General features: G+C 38.3%; 1 protein-coding gene across 2 annotated transcripts in view; it reads left to right on the top strand.

Moving 5' to 3' along the window:
* The window catches only part of FSIP1 (fibrous sheath interacting protein 1), an 82,347-nt gene that overhangs the window by 4,811 nt on the left and 60,576 nt on the right, over positions 1–16,960 (top strand). For both annotated transcript variants that reach the window (XM_039232857.1, XM_039232856.1), the window contains exons 2-5: positions 708–840; positions 7,997–8,180; positions 12,612–12,766; positions 15,009–15,102. In XM_039232857.1, coding sequence (XP_039088788.1) covers positions 715–840; positions 7,997–8,180; positions 12,612–12,766; positions 15,009–15,102 — 559 coding nt within the window. In that variant the 5' untranslated portion in view covers positions 708–714. The remainder of the gene's footprint in view (positions 1–707; positions 841–7,996; positions 8,181–12,611; positions 12,767–15,008; positions 15,103–16,960) is intronic.

Below are 16,960 nucleotides of genomic sequence, written 5' to 3'. Positions count from 1 at the left end.
ATACTTCCTGCTTTAGAAAACAGCGCTGGGAATAGGGGGCTACAGTGGTGACAGGCCAGCGGATGGTGTCACATGAAGAATAGAAATCGGCAATGTGTGTGGCCAGATAATAAGTGTCTGTCCTCTCTCGGAGAAAGTAGGTTTTGTTCTCTTGTTTCCAAGGGCGAAAGTAGAATCATGGGTTTTAAAAGTGGAGGATTGATAGAAAAAGAGCAGTGACCTGGAGACAGGTGCTCCTTGAAAATGTGGCACCAAAGGGGAGAGGAGAAATCAGAGGTGAGGGGCAAGCCCTGGCTGAAAGCTGAGACCGAACAGGAAGTGCTGGGTTGAATCAGGTAGGCACAACCAGAAGACAGTTGAGGCCTTATAAATCATTACGATGAAGCGTGAATCGAGGTTGAGAGGCCAGTGCTCCCCGAGTGCCTTCTCAGGCCAAGGACAAAGTAAATGTTTCTTCTAGAGGCACAGGAAGCCAATGAGATAGCCGTGAGTCTGTATTCTTTTTTCCAACATCCTGGGCAGAATGTTTCTCACCTATAGTAACATAAAATCTGTGGCCACAGATGTCTTTTGATGAAATTAGGGCAATGTGACTTTGGTAGCAATGTAATCCTTATTAACAAAGGTTCTGAGTTAATTGCGCTTTAGCGCTAATGAAACATTGAAACATAGAAAATGTAACTTGCTTTAATTTTTGTTTGTTTCAGTATATTGATGGATATTATAAAGGGAAACTTAGATGGAATTTCAAAACCAGCCTCGAGTTCAAGAACGTGTCCTGGGAGCATAGGTTCAAATGCTTCTTTGGAGGTGCTCTCACCAGAACCAGCATCCTTCAAGGTAGTTTGCTGTTTAGAAATGATTTTAAGTCCTTGTCCTGAACTCTAGTAATTGATAAACCAAGGCTGTAGTTATCATCCCACCTAAGGGATCTTCTTTAGATTATTATTATTATTTTTAATGTTTATTTATTTTTGAGAGGTAGACAGACAAAGCGTGAGTGGGGGAAGGACAGAGAGAGAGGGAGACAGGGAATCCTAAGCAGGCTCCAGGCTCTGAGCTGTCAGCACAGAGCCTGACGTGGGGCTCATATCCACGAACTGTGAGATCATGACCTGAGCTGGAGTCGGATGCTTAACCAACTGAGCCACCCAGGTGCTCCTAAAGGATTCTCTTTATTTTTATTAAAAAAAATGTTTTTAATGCTTTATTTATTTCTGAGAGAGAGAGAGACAGAGTGAGCAGGGGAAGGTCAGAGAGCGAGAGAGAGAGAGAGAGAGAGACAGAATCCGAAGCAGGCTCCAGGCTCTGAGCTAGCTGTCAGCACAGAACCTGACATAGGGCTCAAACCCACGAACCGGGAGATCATGACCTGAGCCAGTTTCGGATGCTCAACTGAAAGAGCCACCCAGGTGCCCCTACAGGATCCTCTTTAGAGGGTGTGTTCTGGGAGCACTCACAGATTTCTTCTTTGATTTTCCTTTAGACCATTTAATATGCAAATTCTGTGTCTTTCCTTACCTCCTCCTCCCCATCCTTCTTTTATTTTTCTTTGGAGTGTGGCTTATAGGTTCACAGCTGTGCTTTATTAATGCTCATTTGTAAGCATTTTTTTTATAAGAGATCTTTGTACTCCAATATCAACTGTGCCACCATTGAATCTTAATATGAAAATGTTTCAGACATTTTGTTTTTTAATTTTAATTTTTTTATACAACAAAAATGTATTTTTTCATGGTTCTAGAACTAGAAGTCCAAGATCCAGGTGCCAGGAGGGTAGGTTTCTCCTGAGGCCTCACTCCTTGACCTCCAGGTGGCCACCTTCTCTCTTGTCCTCACCGGGCCTCTGTCTCCATGCTCCCACACTCCTGGTGTTTTTTCTCCTCCTTTTAAGGACACCAGTCTTATTGGATTAGGGTCCTATCCTTTCTTTTTTCTTTCCAAATTTTTATTTAAATTCTAGTTAGTTAGGGGTGCCTGGGTGTCTCAGTCTGGCAGCTCAGAGCCTGGAGCCTGCTTTGGATTCTGTGTCTCCTTCTCTCTCTGCCCCTCCCCCACTCATACTCTGTCTCTGTTTTTCTTTCTCTTTCAAAAATACATAAACATTAAAAAAATTTCTAGTTAGTTAACATACTGTGCAATATTGGTTTCAAGAGTAGAATTCAATGATTCATCACTTACATACAACATCCAGTGTTCATCATAAGTGCCCTCTTAAATACCCATCACCCATCTAGCCCATCCCCCATCTCCCTCCCTCCATCAATCCTCAGTTTGTTCTCTATCTTTAAGAGTCTCTTATGATTTGTTTCCTTCTCTCTTCATCCCCCTTTCATATGTTCATCTGTTTTGTGTTTTAAATTCCACACATGAATGAAATCATATGGTATTTGTCTTTGACTTATTTCACTTAGCAAAATACACTCTAGCTCCATCCATGTCGTTGCAAATGGCAAGATTTCCTTTCTGTTGATAGCTGGGTAATATTCCATTGTAGGTATGTTTACCACATCTCCTTTATCCATTCATCAGTCAGTGGACATTTGGACTCTCTCCATAGTTTGCCTATTGTTGATAATGCTGCTATAAACATCAGGGTGCATGTACCCCTTTGAATCTGTATTTTTGTATCCTTTAGGTAAATATTTAGTAGTACAATTGCTGGGTCATAGGGTAGTTCTATTTTTAACTTTTTGAGGAATCTCCCTACCATTCTTCAGAGTGGCTGAACTAGTTTGCATTCCCACCAACAGTGCAAGAGGGTTCCCTTTTCTCCACATCCTTGCCAACACCTGTTGTTTTATGTTTAGCCACTCTGACTGGTGTGAGGTAGTATCTTAATGTAGTTTTGATTTGTATTTCCCTGATGATAAGCGATATTGAGCATCTTTTCATGTGTCTGTTAGCCATCTGGTGTCTTCTTTGGAAGAGTGTCTATTCATGTCTTTTGCCCATTCCTTAACTAGATTATTTGGTTTTTGGGTATTGAGTTTGATAAGTTCTTTATAGATTTCGGATACTGACCAAAAGGTGTCAGTGATTTTAGAAATGTAATTTGGGTTAAAGATCACATAATATATATTTAGTAGGTACCTTACCTGGCCATTTTCCTTTTCTTTTCTTTAGTGGTCTCTTTTTCTTTTCTTTTTTTTCTTTTTTTTTTCAGTATTTTTATTTATTTCTAGGAGAGAGAGAGAGACAGCGTGAGCAGGGGAGGGTCAGAGAGAGAGGGAGACACAGACTCCGAAATAGGCTCCGGGCTCTGAGCTGGCAGTCAGCACAGAGCCCGACGTGGGGCTCGAACTTACGAACCGCGAGATCATGACCTAAGCGAAAGTCGGACGCTTAACTGACTAACCCACCCAGGCGCCCCTCTTTTTCTTTTCTTAAAATATCTAAACTTGATTTTTTTTTTTTTTAAAGAATCAGTTTTTTCATCTGCACTATGGGACTAGTTGTTTTAAGCTTGCGGTAAGCAAAAATTTGAAACCTTATGGTAAAAAAAACAATCTTTGCAAGCTCATGAATCCACGCTCATTTATTCTTTTGATGTATGGACCAGACTCTACATTATGAACTCTTAAAGTGTTTGTTATGATTTAGTGCAGGAAGTAGAAAGCACTCTAGGTATATCCAGCAGACAGGGATTCAATAACAGAAATTTGGTTTCTCAAATCAGTGGAAGGCCGGCATCGGTGGAAGGCCAGCAGGAAAGGGAATCATAGGAGGGGACTTCCCTTGGATTGTTTGTTCCTAGGTCACACGTCAATGGCCAAAATCCAGAGAGCTTTCTGCTCTCTGACTACCTCTGACACTGCTACCAGTCCCTCAGAACCACAAAACTGGTGACTAGACATACAGAGATGACAGCCTTTGAGATTTCGTGCCAACTTCCTATCAGGAGCTTGGGAAGATGGCTTCTACCTCACGTCTGCAGTCTAAATCTTGTGCAGATGTATCTCACTGGATGGTTCTAACATGCATTTAGAACTGCAAGTGACTTGTTAAAATACCATTTCTAGTTGAGCTCTCTGTTTTGTTTCATATAATCCTGCATCATTATCATGGGTTAACTCTTGTTAGTTGTGAAATGTTTCTTGTTATCTGGTGGGATGGGTCTCTCCATCTTATTCTTTTCTAGAACCGTCTTAGCTATTTTTGACCTTTTTTTCTTTTTGTATTTTGGATTGGTTTTTCAGGCCTCATGAAAATTACTCTTGGACTTTTGATTGAACATACTTTGAATTTATAAATGAATTTGGAGAGAATTTCTAATTTTATGATATGAAATCTTAACTATTAACATTGTAACCCATTGACTTTTGTTTCTAATTAAAAATTTTTATACACTGTCAAAGTTATTCTTTTTCAGTGTGTAGTTCTGAGTTTGGCAAATGTGTAGAGTGATACCATCACAGTCAGGATATAGGACAGTGCCATCTCCCCTCAAAACTTCCTTCATGCTACTCCTTTGTCCCTACTCAATCTCTCTTACTCTTAATTCTGGAAACTCCTGATCTCTTCTCTGTACCTATTGTTTTTCCTCTTCCAGAAAATCATATGAATGGAATTAAAAAGTATGCAGCTTTAGAGTCTGGCTTTTGTTTATTGGAGCAGTGCATTTGAGACTCCTCTATTGTTGTATGTATCAATTGTTCACTCCTTTTTTATTGATGATTAGTGTTCCATTGTGTGGGTGTACCACAGTTTGTTTATACATTCACATGTTGAGCAACATTTGGGTTGTTTGCAGGTTATGGTGATTATGAATAAAGCTGCTATTAGTATTTGTATACTGATTTGTGTGTGTGGGGGGGGTAGGTTTTTATTTCTCTTGGGTAAATACCTGTGAGTTGGATTACTGGGTTGTATTAGGTGTGTTTAACTATAAGAAATTGCAAAATTGTTTTCCATTCCCTTGAGAAATATATGAGCATTCCAGCTGCTCTGCATCCTCGCCAGAAGTTGATATTGTTAGTTTTTTAAAAGAGCTATATTCTAATAGGTATATAGTAGTATCTCATTGTGGTTTTAACTCACATCTTCCTCATGACTAGTAATGATGAATGCGTTTTCAGGTGCTGATTTGTAACCCATGTATCTTTTTTTGCAAAGGGTATTTTCTTCTTTCTTTTTCTTTTTTTTGCCTAACTTTAAAAATTGTGTTTTCTTACTGTTGACTTTTGAGAGTTCTTTACATATTCCAGATAGAATCTTTTCTCAGATATATGATTTGCAAATATTTTCTCCTAGTCTGTAGCTTGACTTTTCATTCTTTTTTTTTTATTAATTTTTTTAATGTTTTATTTATTTCTAGGAGAGAGAGAGAGAGACAGCGTGAGCAGGGGAGGGTCAGAGAGAGAGGGAGTCACAGACTCCGAAACAGGCTCCAGGCTCTGAGCTGGCAGTCAGCACAGAGCCCGACGCGGGGCTTGAACCCACGAACCGTGAGATCATGACCTAAGCGAAAGTCGGACGCTTAACCGACTAAGCCACCCAGGGGCCCCGACTTTTCATTCTTTTAACCATGTGTTTTGAAAAGCAAACATTTTAAATTTTGTTAAGTGCAATTTGTTAACATTGTTTTGAGGCTTCGTTTTTTATTTTTTGTTTTTTGGCTGTATCCAGGAACTCTTTGTCTAACCCAAGGTTGCCAAGATTTTCTCCCATGTTTTCTTCTGAAAGGGTTATAGTTTAATTTTTTACATTTTGGTGATTATGGTCTCTCTTGTTGTCAGTGAGAAGGCTTTTGGAAATCCAGTATTCATTACAGTGTGGCCTGTCTTGTTTAGATAATTTTCTCTGGTTGCTTTTGTCTATAATGTCTATTATTCACCTGTGTATGGATTTGTTTATTTCATACTTCTGGAGATTAGTACTTCTTCAGTCTGATGATTTGTGTTTTGTTTATTTTGAAAAATGTTCAACCATTGTTTTTTCAAAACTTTCTAGTATTGCCCACTGTTTTTTCTATTTAATCATCCTGAAAGTCATATTAAATGTCTGTTGAAACTTTCCCTTCTATCTTTTGTGTTTCTTATCTTTTTAATATTTTCTATTCATTTCTTTTGCCATACTTCATCCTGGGTAATTTTTAACATATATTTAAACATTTTTGAATCCTTTCTTATGCTTTGTCACATCTACTCTTTAGTCTGTTGAATTTTTAAGTTTAACGATGTATCTTTAATTTCTGGAAGCTCTTTTTAGTTTATTTTCAAATAAACTAAAGATGGTTGGTGCTAATGAAGTGGGGGAACTTTGGGTAAAATCGTAAAATGGGTCAATACTGCCTTTTATTCTTCAATTTCATCTTTTTGTTTCATTGCTTCCTGCTCATTCTAAGAGTTAGAATCATGTGGGATGATATATGTGAAAGTCTTTTTGTGTCCTAAAGTGTGCTATCCAAGTATATTGCTAATATCTAGTTATGTGTTATATATTCTGTATTTTCCTATAAGAACCATTCTCAGGGAAAAGTCACCCAAATTCATTTATGCCAAGATATAAATAGCCATCAGGGCTCACACCATGTTCACAGAACAATATAGCCTTAAGGATTTACTGGGTATTATGGACTTTAAGGCTTTAACCTGGCCTTTCACAGAAGTATTTTTTTGAACAGGGAACCCTTTTTAACACTTCCCAGATTACATAGAGGAGGCATTGTTTTGCTTGTTTATTAATTGGACCTCCGCTAGTTTCATTCTATGCTGGGTCTAGTAATGCCTATACCATAGTGTTATTGTGAGGAGTGAATGAGGCCGTGTGTAAAGTACTTAGCATAGGCCCTGGCCAGTAGGAATTCCTCAGTAAATGTTGGCTCTGATCATTATGCCACAGACTCAGCTCAGTTCCGCTGGGACTTAGGTCCTAGTGCAGGTAAACAGACATGCTCATGTGCAGTCTTATATTCCTGTCAGTTGAATTCTCTACACCATCTACCTTTTGCCCTGAAGATTCACAAGGGGGCACGGGAATTGAGCACCCTCCAAAGGCTGAGCCCTGAAGGTCCTGGAGCAGAGGATTCCTCCATTGGGAGTGGAAATGTATTCCTTCCAGAAGGGCTGACTCTCTCTCTGAGGTTCTGCCTCTCTCTTGGGCTGTGTTCACTTCCACTGTGACTCTCACTGCCACTCACTGCTGTCAGGTGACTATGAATAATCCATTTTTTCCTGATGCAGTCGTGGATGTCTTCTCTTGTTCTCTCTCAGGAAAACAGCTGTGCCAAACTGGTGTTTTCAAAATGAGCATTCCTAAAATGGAAAGAAAAACCAAAATGAAATAGAAAAAATGTGAATAGCATAAAAATAATTACTAAAGCACCTGGTTCTGGAAGAATCTCCTTAGAAACACATCTCGATTCAGACTCTTTGCTTTTCAACTCTTCAATAGCCACATGTGGCTGGTGGTCATTGTATGGGACAGTGCAGCTCTAGACCTTTGACTGTCCATCTGAGTGTAAGCTCTGGAAGAAGGGACCATCGTGCCTCATGTCCAGAGCTGGCAGAGAGGTGCTCTGGGACGGATTCCTGACCCTTCTCCATTATCGCTGGAACTTGCCAGAGAATGGGGCATGTCTCTTTGGTGTAAATTTTATTAAATTTGTGTAATTAGATTATATTTAATTAAAAAGTTGTATTTCTAGAATAGTTTAATACTAGTGTGTGTATGTATGTCCTCACATGTATACACATTAGTGTTAAAATAGTCTAGAAATGTAAGATTTTAAAAAATACATTATTGGGGCGCCTGGGTGGCTCAGATGGTTGAGCGTCCGACTTCGGCTCAGGTCATGGTCACATGTTTCGTGGGTTTGAGCCCCGCATCAGGCTCTGTGCTGACAGCTCAGAGCCTGAAGCCTGTTCAGATTCTGTGTCTCCCTCTTTCTCTGACCCTCCCCTGCTCACGGTGTCTCTCTCTCTCTCAGAAAAAAAAAAAAAAGGTAAAAATATAGATTATTTATGAAAATGATTTTTTTGGAAATAATTTTTAGGTTGATACTGCAATCAAGTTGAACTCTGGTGGAAAGGGCCACTCTGATAGCAGTAATGCAGAGGAAAATAGAAACAATAGTGATGATAAAGGGGAAAACGACTCTGAGACACCAAAATTGGCTGAAGGAGGGTGGGATGAAGATCTGAACTTGGTTCAACATCAGATAATCCCTGGATCTTCAGGTAGGATAATGACCACGTGATTGGCTAATGATAATTACAGATATTATAGTTAAAATATTAGAGTTACATATGTTTTTTTTTTTTTTTTTTAAATGTTTTTATTTATTTCTAGGAGAGAGAGAGAGAGACAGCATGAGCAGGGGAGGGTCAGAGAGAGAGGGAGTCACAGACTGAAACAGGCTCCAGGCTCTGAACTGGCAGTCAGCACAGAGCCCGACGCGGGGCTCGAACCCACGAACCGCGAGATCATGACCCAAGCGAAAGTCGGACGCTTAACCGACTAAGCCACCCAGGCGCCCCGAGTTACATATGTTTTTTATCAGCTAAGCAAATAGTTAAAAAAAGAGGCATACCTTTGTGAGCACCAGTTTTTAAAAATAATGAGTCCTTACAAAAACATAGAGAAATGATACAATTTTCATTTAATAAAATTGTTACTGTGATCATTTCATGTAAATCAAGTAGGAAGTATTTATGCATCTTATGAGGATTTGTTGATATTTTTGATGACTCAACTATACAATAAAATGTATCCTGCAATTTATAAGTGCCTTTTAAGGGATAATCCTATTTGATCTTAATAACTTTTGGCTTTTATTTATTTATTTATTTATTTATTTATTTATTATTATTATTTTTTTAACTTTTGGCTTTTAAAAGACTCCTTTTTTCCCCCCGGCTATCAAATTAATCCTGGACAGGGTGAATTAGAAGAACGTTCTCCAAATGTGGTTTGCAGAGCCCTGGGGGATTGCTGAGACCCTTTCAGGAACTTTGCAAAGTAAAAATGACTTTCACTATAATATTGATATATCAGTAATATAACTCATCACGATACTGAAAGAACGCTATGTGCCTTTCCACCCCCTAAAAGGACATTTGCAGTGATGGTACAAAAGCGATGGTGAGTAAAATTGCTGGTGTGTTAGCATGAATCAAGGCAGCGTATCACATTGTACTAGCTGTCCTAGTGTGCAGCAGGCACTGGCAGAAAAAACGCATACCCCGTGTGACTCAAGAACGTCTTTGGTGGAGCAGTAAAAAACATTACTCTTATGAAATCTGGACTTTAAATACACATCTGTTTAATTGCCTGTGGGCAAAATGGGAGGTATGTGTACAGCAACTCTGCTCTACACCAAAATGTGAAGTTTGTATCAAGGAACGGCACTCATATGATACTTTAAGTCGAGAACCGAATTGGCCACTTTTTAATGCAACATCATTCTTACACGAAAGAATGACTGATAGACGAAGTATTATCATTACTTGGGTATTTGGAAGCCATTTTTTAAAAAGATGAAATGAGTGTGTTACTTCAAGGAAAATAATTGACAGTATCTTTTGTCAATGATAAAATTTGGACTTTCAAGTAAAAATAAGAATTTTGGAAAACTTGGGTATGCCAATGTGAGACTGACAGATTTCCAAGACTTTGACTTTTCTGATAAAATTTGATGGTAATATCAGTAAATGTGATTTTTAAGAAATGATATATCTTGAAATGTGTTAACATTTTGAAGGTCTGCATAATTCAGTGAACCACTATTTTCCAAATGACCAATGAAGATTAAAGATCTATTCAGCATGAATGATGGATGCATGGATTTTAATGGAACAAATACAAAAAGCTCACTGATATAGTTACATATTTGATATTATAACCATTCTTTAAGAAAGTCTTACTTGTTGAGTTTTGATGTAGTATCAAAGAAGAATATCCAAAAAATAATCTGAGAAGGTTAATAAATTTCTCCTCCCCTTTCCAAATACATATCTGTATGAGGCCTGAGTTTCTTCATATCGTCTAACTGAAACTAGAGATTGCGATTGATTAGACAAGCAGATTTCAGAATCCAACTGTTTTCTGTTAAGCTGGAGATTAAAAATTTAAAACAACACCATTCTTAATTTTTTGGGAATATATAGTTATTTGTCATAAAAATGTTATATTTATGTTAGCGTGTAATTACTAATAACATGTTTATTATTTTTAAATGAATAAATATAATATTTTTCAGTTTTGACTTCCGATATGATAATTACCAATAGATATAAAAGAAAAGCTCCTTTGTGTTCTCAATAATTTTTAAGGTTGTAAAGGGAAGCTGAGATCATAAACTTTGAGAAATGGTGACTTAAGAGTATATTTGGGATGAGATCTGCTCTCAAAGTTGGGCCAGGTGACTCAGGATTATAGTTATCAGGAAATGAGGCATTATAGTTGTGATTAGCTGTTGACCTAGTTTATACTGGACTTATTTATACTGTTTTGGAGCTGCATGAGTTACTTCCAGCTGTGTGCTGTATAGACCTCCTCTGTATATGGAAGGCGAGGATTGGCAGTTGGGAATTATAACTAATGGCTGTTGCATTTGAAATATGTAAGCTATAAGATCTGTAGAGCCTCCTTATCAATAAGATCAGTATTCTTTTTGGATAAACTAATTCCCTTCTGAAAAGATCTGCTTTCCTTAAAGAGGAAGTGATATACATCATAGGGAAACGCTCTGGACTCTTGGATTTTATAAAGTTGCAGTTTGGTCTTTCTTAGCATAATATGCCATTTCTAATGACCTAACCTGGAGTGGCCGAGACTTTAGTATTTGAGCATCATCTTTCATCAGATTTCACAGAGGACGTATTGCCTGGCGGTGAAGAGTTTTGGCTTTCAAATCGGACAGATCTGGGTGGAAACGAGTCCTGCCATTTACTAGTTATATCATCTTGGATGTGTATGTAACTCAGTTGCAGATTAGCCTCAGTTTACTTTTTTGTTGCAATGGGAACAATAACAATACTACCTGACAGGATTATGATGAAGATTAAATGAGATAATGCCTGTAAATAAAGCCCTTAACCCTGAGCCTATCAGACAATTCTATAAATGTTAGCAGCTATTATTAACATTATTATTAACCATAAGTTAAAACTTGAGTCAAGAAAGTTCTAAAGAGGCCTTGGCTTTAAATAAGTTACTACCAATTATCCATTGTTAGGTACTTCAAGAAAATAGAACAAAAGGGAGAGTCATAGATAAAAGGTGTCTAGTTACATGGAGTAGTTTTCTGAATTTATTTCTTTATGTTGGAATCATTTCCTATCTTGACACATTACATTTTACGGCAGCGATTTCACAAATAGCTACACGCCTTATTTTTTAGTCTGAAGCAGTTTTAGGATGAGGTCTTTGTCCTATTTCTTATTCCTTATTAATGAATATGGAAGGTCTACCAGAATGAAGGAGAAATATTTTAGGATTGAAAATGAGATGAGACCCACTTATGAGTTCAATACCGTAATTTATTAGCTATTTGATAGGACCCAGATATTTTCAAGTGTTGGCAAGGATGTGGATTAAAAGGAACCCTTGTGTATTGTTGCTGGGAACATAACTTGGTATAGATACTGTAGAAAACAGCATGGAGGATTTTTTAGAAAATTAAAAATAGAAATACCATATGATCAGAATTCCACTACTGGGTATTTACTTAATGAAAATGAAAACATTAATTTGAAATGATTTACACACCCTTATATTTACTGTATTATTTGCAATAGTCAAGATATGGAAGCAACTCAAGTGTCCATTGATAGATAAATGAATAAAGATGTGATATACATTCTCACACACACACACACACACACACACGCACAGACACACACACACACACACGAAGGAACATAAGGCAGCCATAAAATGATAAGATCTTATCATTTGTGACAACATGGATGGACCTCGAGGGTATTATGCTAACTGAGACAAGTCAGACTGAGAAAGACAAACACCGTATGATTTCACTTGTCTGTGCAAACTAAAAAACCAAAAATGAATAAACTAACAAACAAAAAAGCAGAATCAGACCTATAAATACAGAGAACAAGGTGATGGTTGTCAGAAACAAGGGATTAGGAGATGGGCAAAATGGGTGATGGGGAGTGGGAGATACAGGCTTCCAGTTATGGAATGAATAAGTCACGGGGATAAAGGGCACAGCATACGGAGTGTAGCCAGTGACACTGTCACAACATTGTATGGTGACAGATGGTAGCTACACTTGTGGTGAGCATAGCATGTTATAGAGTTGTTGAATTGCTATGCTGTACACCTGAAACTAACATAGCATTGCGTGTCAACTATACTCAAATTAAAAAAAAAAATTTAAAGGAAAAAAAGAAAAGATCTAGTTGTTTCAGCTGTAAAACAGGGTTGTTAGATAATTTTAGATAATTGTATTTCACAGGGTTGTTAGATAACTATATGAAAACATATGTGTGACAGCACCTTGTAAATTAAGATATGTGACACCAGTGTTAGTTATTCTCACCAGCCACTAACATTTGTTGACTGAAAGAACAAATTGTAAAGTGAAACAAAACTTTATGGTGGTACTAAACTTCAGGCTCATTCCTACTTTCAACACAATATAGACGAACCTGAATTAAAAGAATTAGATTCTCAACTTCAAAATGCCATTCAGAAGATGAAGAAGCTTGATAAAATATTGGTGAAGAAACAATACCGAGAAAAAGAAGTTAAGAAGCAAGGTCTAGCCCTGAGACTAAAGCTGTGGGAAGAACTTAAGGTAAGAATCATCTCACCATATGCCGAAGTGGAAGAAACGAGTTCCTCTAAGAGGAGTAAGAAAAGCATGGACTGTGATAGTATTAATGTGGTCTGCCTTTACTGATTTATTTTGTGGAAGTAGGATGGTGGTGTGTATATGTACGTGTGGGGGGTGGGCACGTGAGGGAGGTAGTTTTCTGGAACCAGACGAGGTGACTTTGCAGCATTCCAGATTTCAGGCACCGCATTGTCCTGTTTGTTTTCCACTGGCAGTGCAGTAGACCTCTCTTACCAGTGTCAGGCTGCACTTCCAAAGTGATGCTATCCCTACGTTCATCAAGGATGTAGGTCTGCTGCTTCTTCAGGAAGCTTACAGTTTGGAGATAAATATATAAATATACACAAATTTAACCCGTCGGTTGCCATTATTATTATTATTTTTAAATAGTTTATTGTCAAGCTGGTTTCCACCCAGTGCTCATCCCCACAAGTGCCCTCCTCCATGCCCATCCCCCCTCCCCCCCATACCCATCAGTCCTCAGTTCTCAGCATTCAAGAGTCTCTCATGGTTTGCCTCCCTCCTTCTCCCCCCATATTTCCCCCTTCTTCTCCCCCACGGTCCTCCATTAAGTTCCTCCTAATCCTCCTATACGTGCAAACATATGGTAGCTGTCCTTCTCTGACTGACTTATTTCACTCAGCATAACACCCTGAAGTTCCATCCATGTTGCTACCCATGGCCAGATTTCATTCTTTCTCATTGCCATGTAGTATTCCATGGTATAGATAAACCACATCTTCTTGATCCATTCGTCCGTTGATGGACACTTAGGCTCTTTCCATGGTTTAGCTATTGTGGAGAGTGCTGCTATGAACATTGGGGTACATGTGCTCCTATGCATCAGCATTTCTGTATCCCTTGGGTAAATTCCTAGCAGTGCTATTGCTGGGTCCTAGGGGAGTTCTAGTGTTACTTTTTTGAGGAACCTCCACACTGTTTTCCAGAGGGGCTGCACCAGTTTACACTCCTACCAACAGTGTAGGAGGGTGCTCATTTCTCTACATCCTCGCCAGCATCTAGAGTCCTCTGATTTGCTCATTTTAGCCACTCTGGCTGGTGTGAGGTGGTATCTAAGTGTTGTTTTGATTTGTATTTCCCTGATGAGGAGGGATGCCTAGCATCGTTTCATGTGTCTGTTGGCCATCTGGATGTCCTCTTTGGAGAAGTGTCTGTTCATATCTTCTGCCCATTTCTTCACTGGGTTGTTTGTTTTTCAGGTGTGGAGTTTGGTGAGTTTTCGGTCATAAAAGTTTACTTAAAAAAACAATGGCTTTTCAAACTCCACACCCGAAAAGCTGTTATTTTTTTAAATAAACTTTTATGACCGAGAAGTGGGGTGTTCACTGTTTCACATGCTGGTCAAGATCTCTTAGAAGCTGTAAAGTGCTTGTGGTCTGTGACCATGCTCTATTTGCTTCTGTCTCAATACATTTCTAGTGCTCGATTAACTTTCCTTGGCCTTCTTGGACATTTGACTGTCTGTAGTATGGAGGGTGGAAGTTGACCATATATTTGCTCTGACTTGATGAATAGCCATTGGCTCATATTGAACTTTTCCCCTTAAAGGAGAGCACTTTTAAGGTAAGGAACATTGTAATCACAGATTGGTTGTTTTTGATAAATTCTTCCTTCCTCAGTCGACTGACTTCAAGGAAATTCCCTAGATGATACTCTGCATTAATAATGAAGTAATTAAGTATACATTTTTACAAGATTCTCAGGAAGACCGTGGAGTACAAAGAAAGCACCATACGCAATGCAGTGATTTAAACTAGAGACATGATTTGATAAGTTTTGTCATAAAAAGTTAGCCTATCACTTATTCCTGTTGAATCTCAAAGCAAATTTTTACTTGTTTGAAAACAAGAATTGTAATTGGACCCATAATAAAATACAGTCTCAATCTTGAAATGTCTGAAACTGTAAGTTCACAAGGCACCTTTAGATTACTCATTAGTTATAGAAGTATTAAACAGAAACTGAAGAAGATTTAAGCAAGATAATTATTATATAATGATAGACATATATTACAACCCTATTTGGGAATATTCGTTGCTAAAATTTTGGGCAAACAGGAATACTAATAGATTTCCTATTTAAAGGAATAAAAGTGGCTGAAACTTCTCGTTCAGGTAATCCATGTTGGAATTGTACAAAATATCAAAGAGTATAGTTATCTTCTTTTTCTTGTTTCTCTTAGTCTGCAAAAACTAGTGAAGCTTTGCAAAGTAGTGAGGAGATGGAAAATACAAAAAAGTTTCTCGCTTTGACTGCTGCATCAGAAGAAACTGCCGGTGAGTAAAGTTTGTCTTTTTTAAAAAAAATCTTCAGAGTCATAGAATATTTGGATTAAAGTAAAATTCCCAGGTAAGCAATTCTTTCCTTTTCTTTGTGAGTTTAACTCTTCTCTGTGGGAAATGATCACATTAAGTGGGATTATATGGAACTTTCCTGAGCATAGATAAGTTTCAGAAGCTTCTCAGGTTTGTATCTGTGCAAGGGGACAGGGCAGTGAAAAATTGGGAAATAGACAAAATATGTCTTTGCCTTTACTTCCTGTGCCTACATGAGGCCTCTAGACACCCAGTCTATGTAGTTTCCTAACTCGGGCTTCTGCAATCCCACAGATAAAAATCCATTACTGGTTGGTCCTATTTCCTGTTCTCTTACAGTCTTGTTTTTGAGACCAGCCAAACCATTATGCGTGTTTCTACGTTCCCACCTTGTGTATGTCTATTTATCGTTCTTCCCTTCATCTTTCTCCTTCTTTATCTTCTCTTCCTCCTTCATCTACAGAAGTGTTATTGAGTCATGTAGTCTTTAACTTGTACAGTGGTGAAAATTTTAGGGATTGGGAAGTAATTGCTAGTCTTTTTGGCAGGGAGCTTTGGAAATCCTTTAACCTGCATCACGTAAAAGGTTATCCAGTACTGTTCAGGGTGTAAGACTGACTCTGAGCAGGGGCCTCTGATTCCTCTGAGAATCCTGGGATCCATTTGTCTTTTGCAAAGTGAATGTCTCAAGAACCTGACTCAGACTATTGCAGCCGTTTAGCATGACGTCTGATACAAATGAAATTCCTTCAGGTTTGTTTCTTTTTGGACTCAGCATTGAGAGCTCAAAAGCTGCTTGGGCCTGAGAGATTTGGGTTTAGAATGCACCAAATATTTCTCCCCAAGAAGGGGGTGCCCTATCTGGGTTGCCCTTTCTATGACTAAGGACTTAAAAACAATGAGTCTGAGTTTCTCCTAGATAGGTCTATATCTAGATTGGCTTTACTGAAATTTACCATTTGTATATCTTAATTAAAACACCAAAAACTAAGGGTACCTGGGTGGCTCAGTCAGTTGAGCATCTGACTTCAACTTAAGAAAGTTGGTGAGTTTGAGCCCCTCATGGGGCTCGCTGCTGTCAGTGCAGATCCTGGATCTTCTGTTCCCCCCTCTCTGTCCCTCCCCACTCATGCTCTCTCTCTCAAAAAGAAATAAAACACATTTAAAGAACCCCCCAAAATGATTAGCCTGTTACAATCATAGATCACCTAGTTTCTACTTCTTCTATTTACAAAAATGTTTTTTAATGTTTATTTATTTTTAAGAGCGAGAGAGACAGAGTGTGAAAGGGGGAGGGGCAGAGAGAGAAGGAGACGGAATCCAAAACAGGCTCCAGGATCTGAGCTGTCAGTATAGAGCCCTATATGGGGCTCAAACTCACAAACCGCAAGATCATGAACTGAGCTAAAGTCGGAGCCACCCACGTGTCCCCTTTTTAAAAACATTTTTTTTTAATGTTTGTTTATTTTTGAGAGAGAGACAGAGAGACAGGGAGACATCGCAAGCGGGGGAGGGTCAGAAAAAGAGGGAGACACAGAATCCAAAGCAGGCTCCAGGCTCTGAGCTAGCTGTCAGCACAGAGCCTGATGCAGAGTTTGGACTCAGGAACCAGGAGATCATGACCTGAGCCAGAGCCCTTTTTTTTTTTTTTAAATAGAAATACTACATGTATAATCTGTATTAGAAAATAATGATAAACTGGAAGAAAAAAATTACCTAAATTCTTAACTTGCAGAGATAATCATTATTAATATTTTTTGTTTATGCTTTATCTTTCGAGACATTTTCCATGCAGATATCCATATATATTTTAAAAATA

This window comes from Hyaena hyaena, unplaced genomic scaffold (genome assembly GCF_003009895.1).
Source record: "Hyaena hyaena isolate Hyena2069 unplaced genomic scaffold, ASM300989v1 scaffold_70, whole genome shotgun sequence".
NCBI lineage: Eukaryota > Metazoa > Chordata > Mammalia > Carnivora > Hyaenidae > Hyaena > Hyaena hyaena.
Note: the sequence above shows the minus strand (reverse complement) of the source record. Positions and strands in the feature narration are given on the sequence as shown.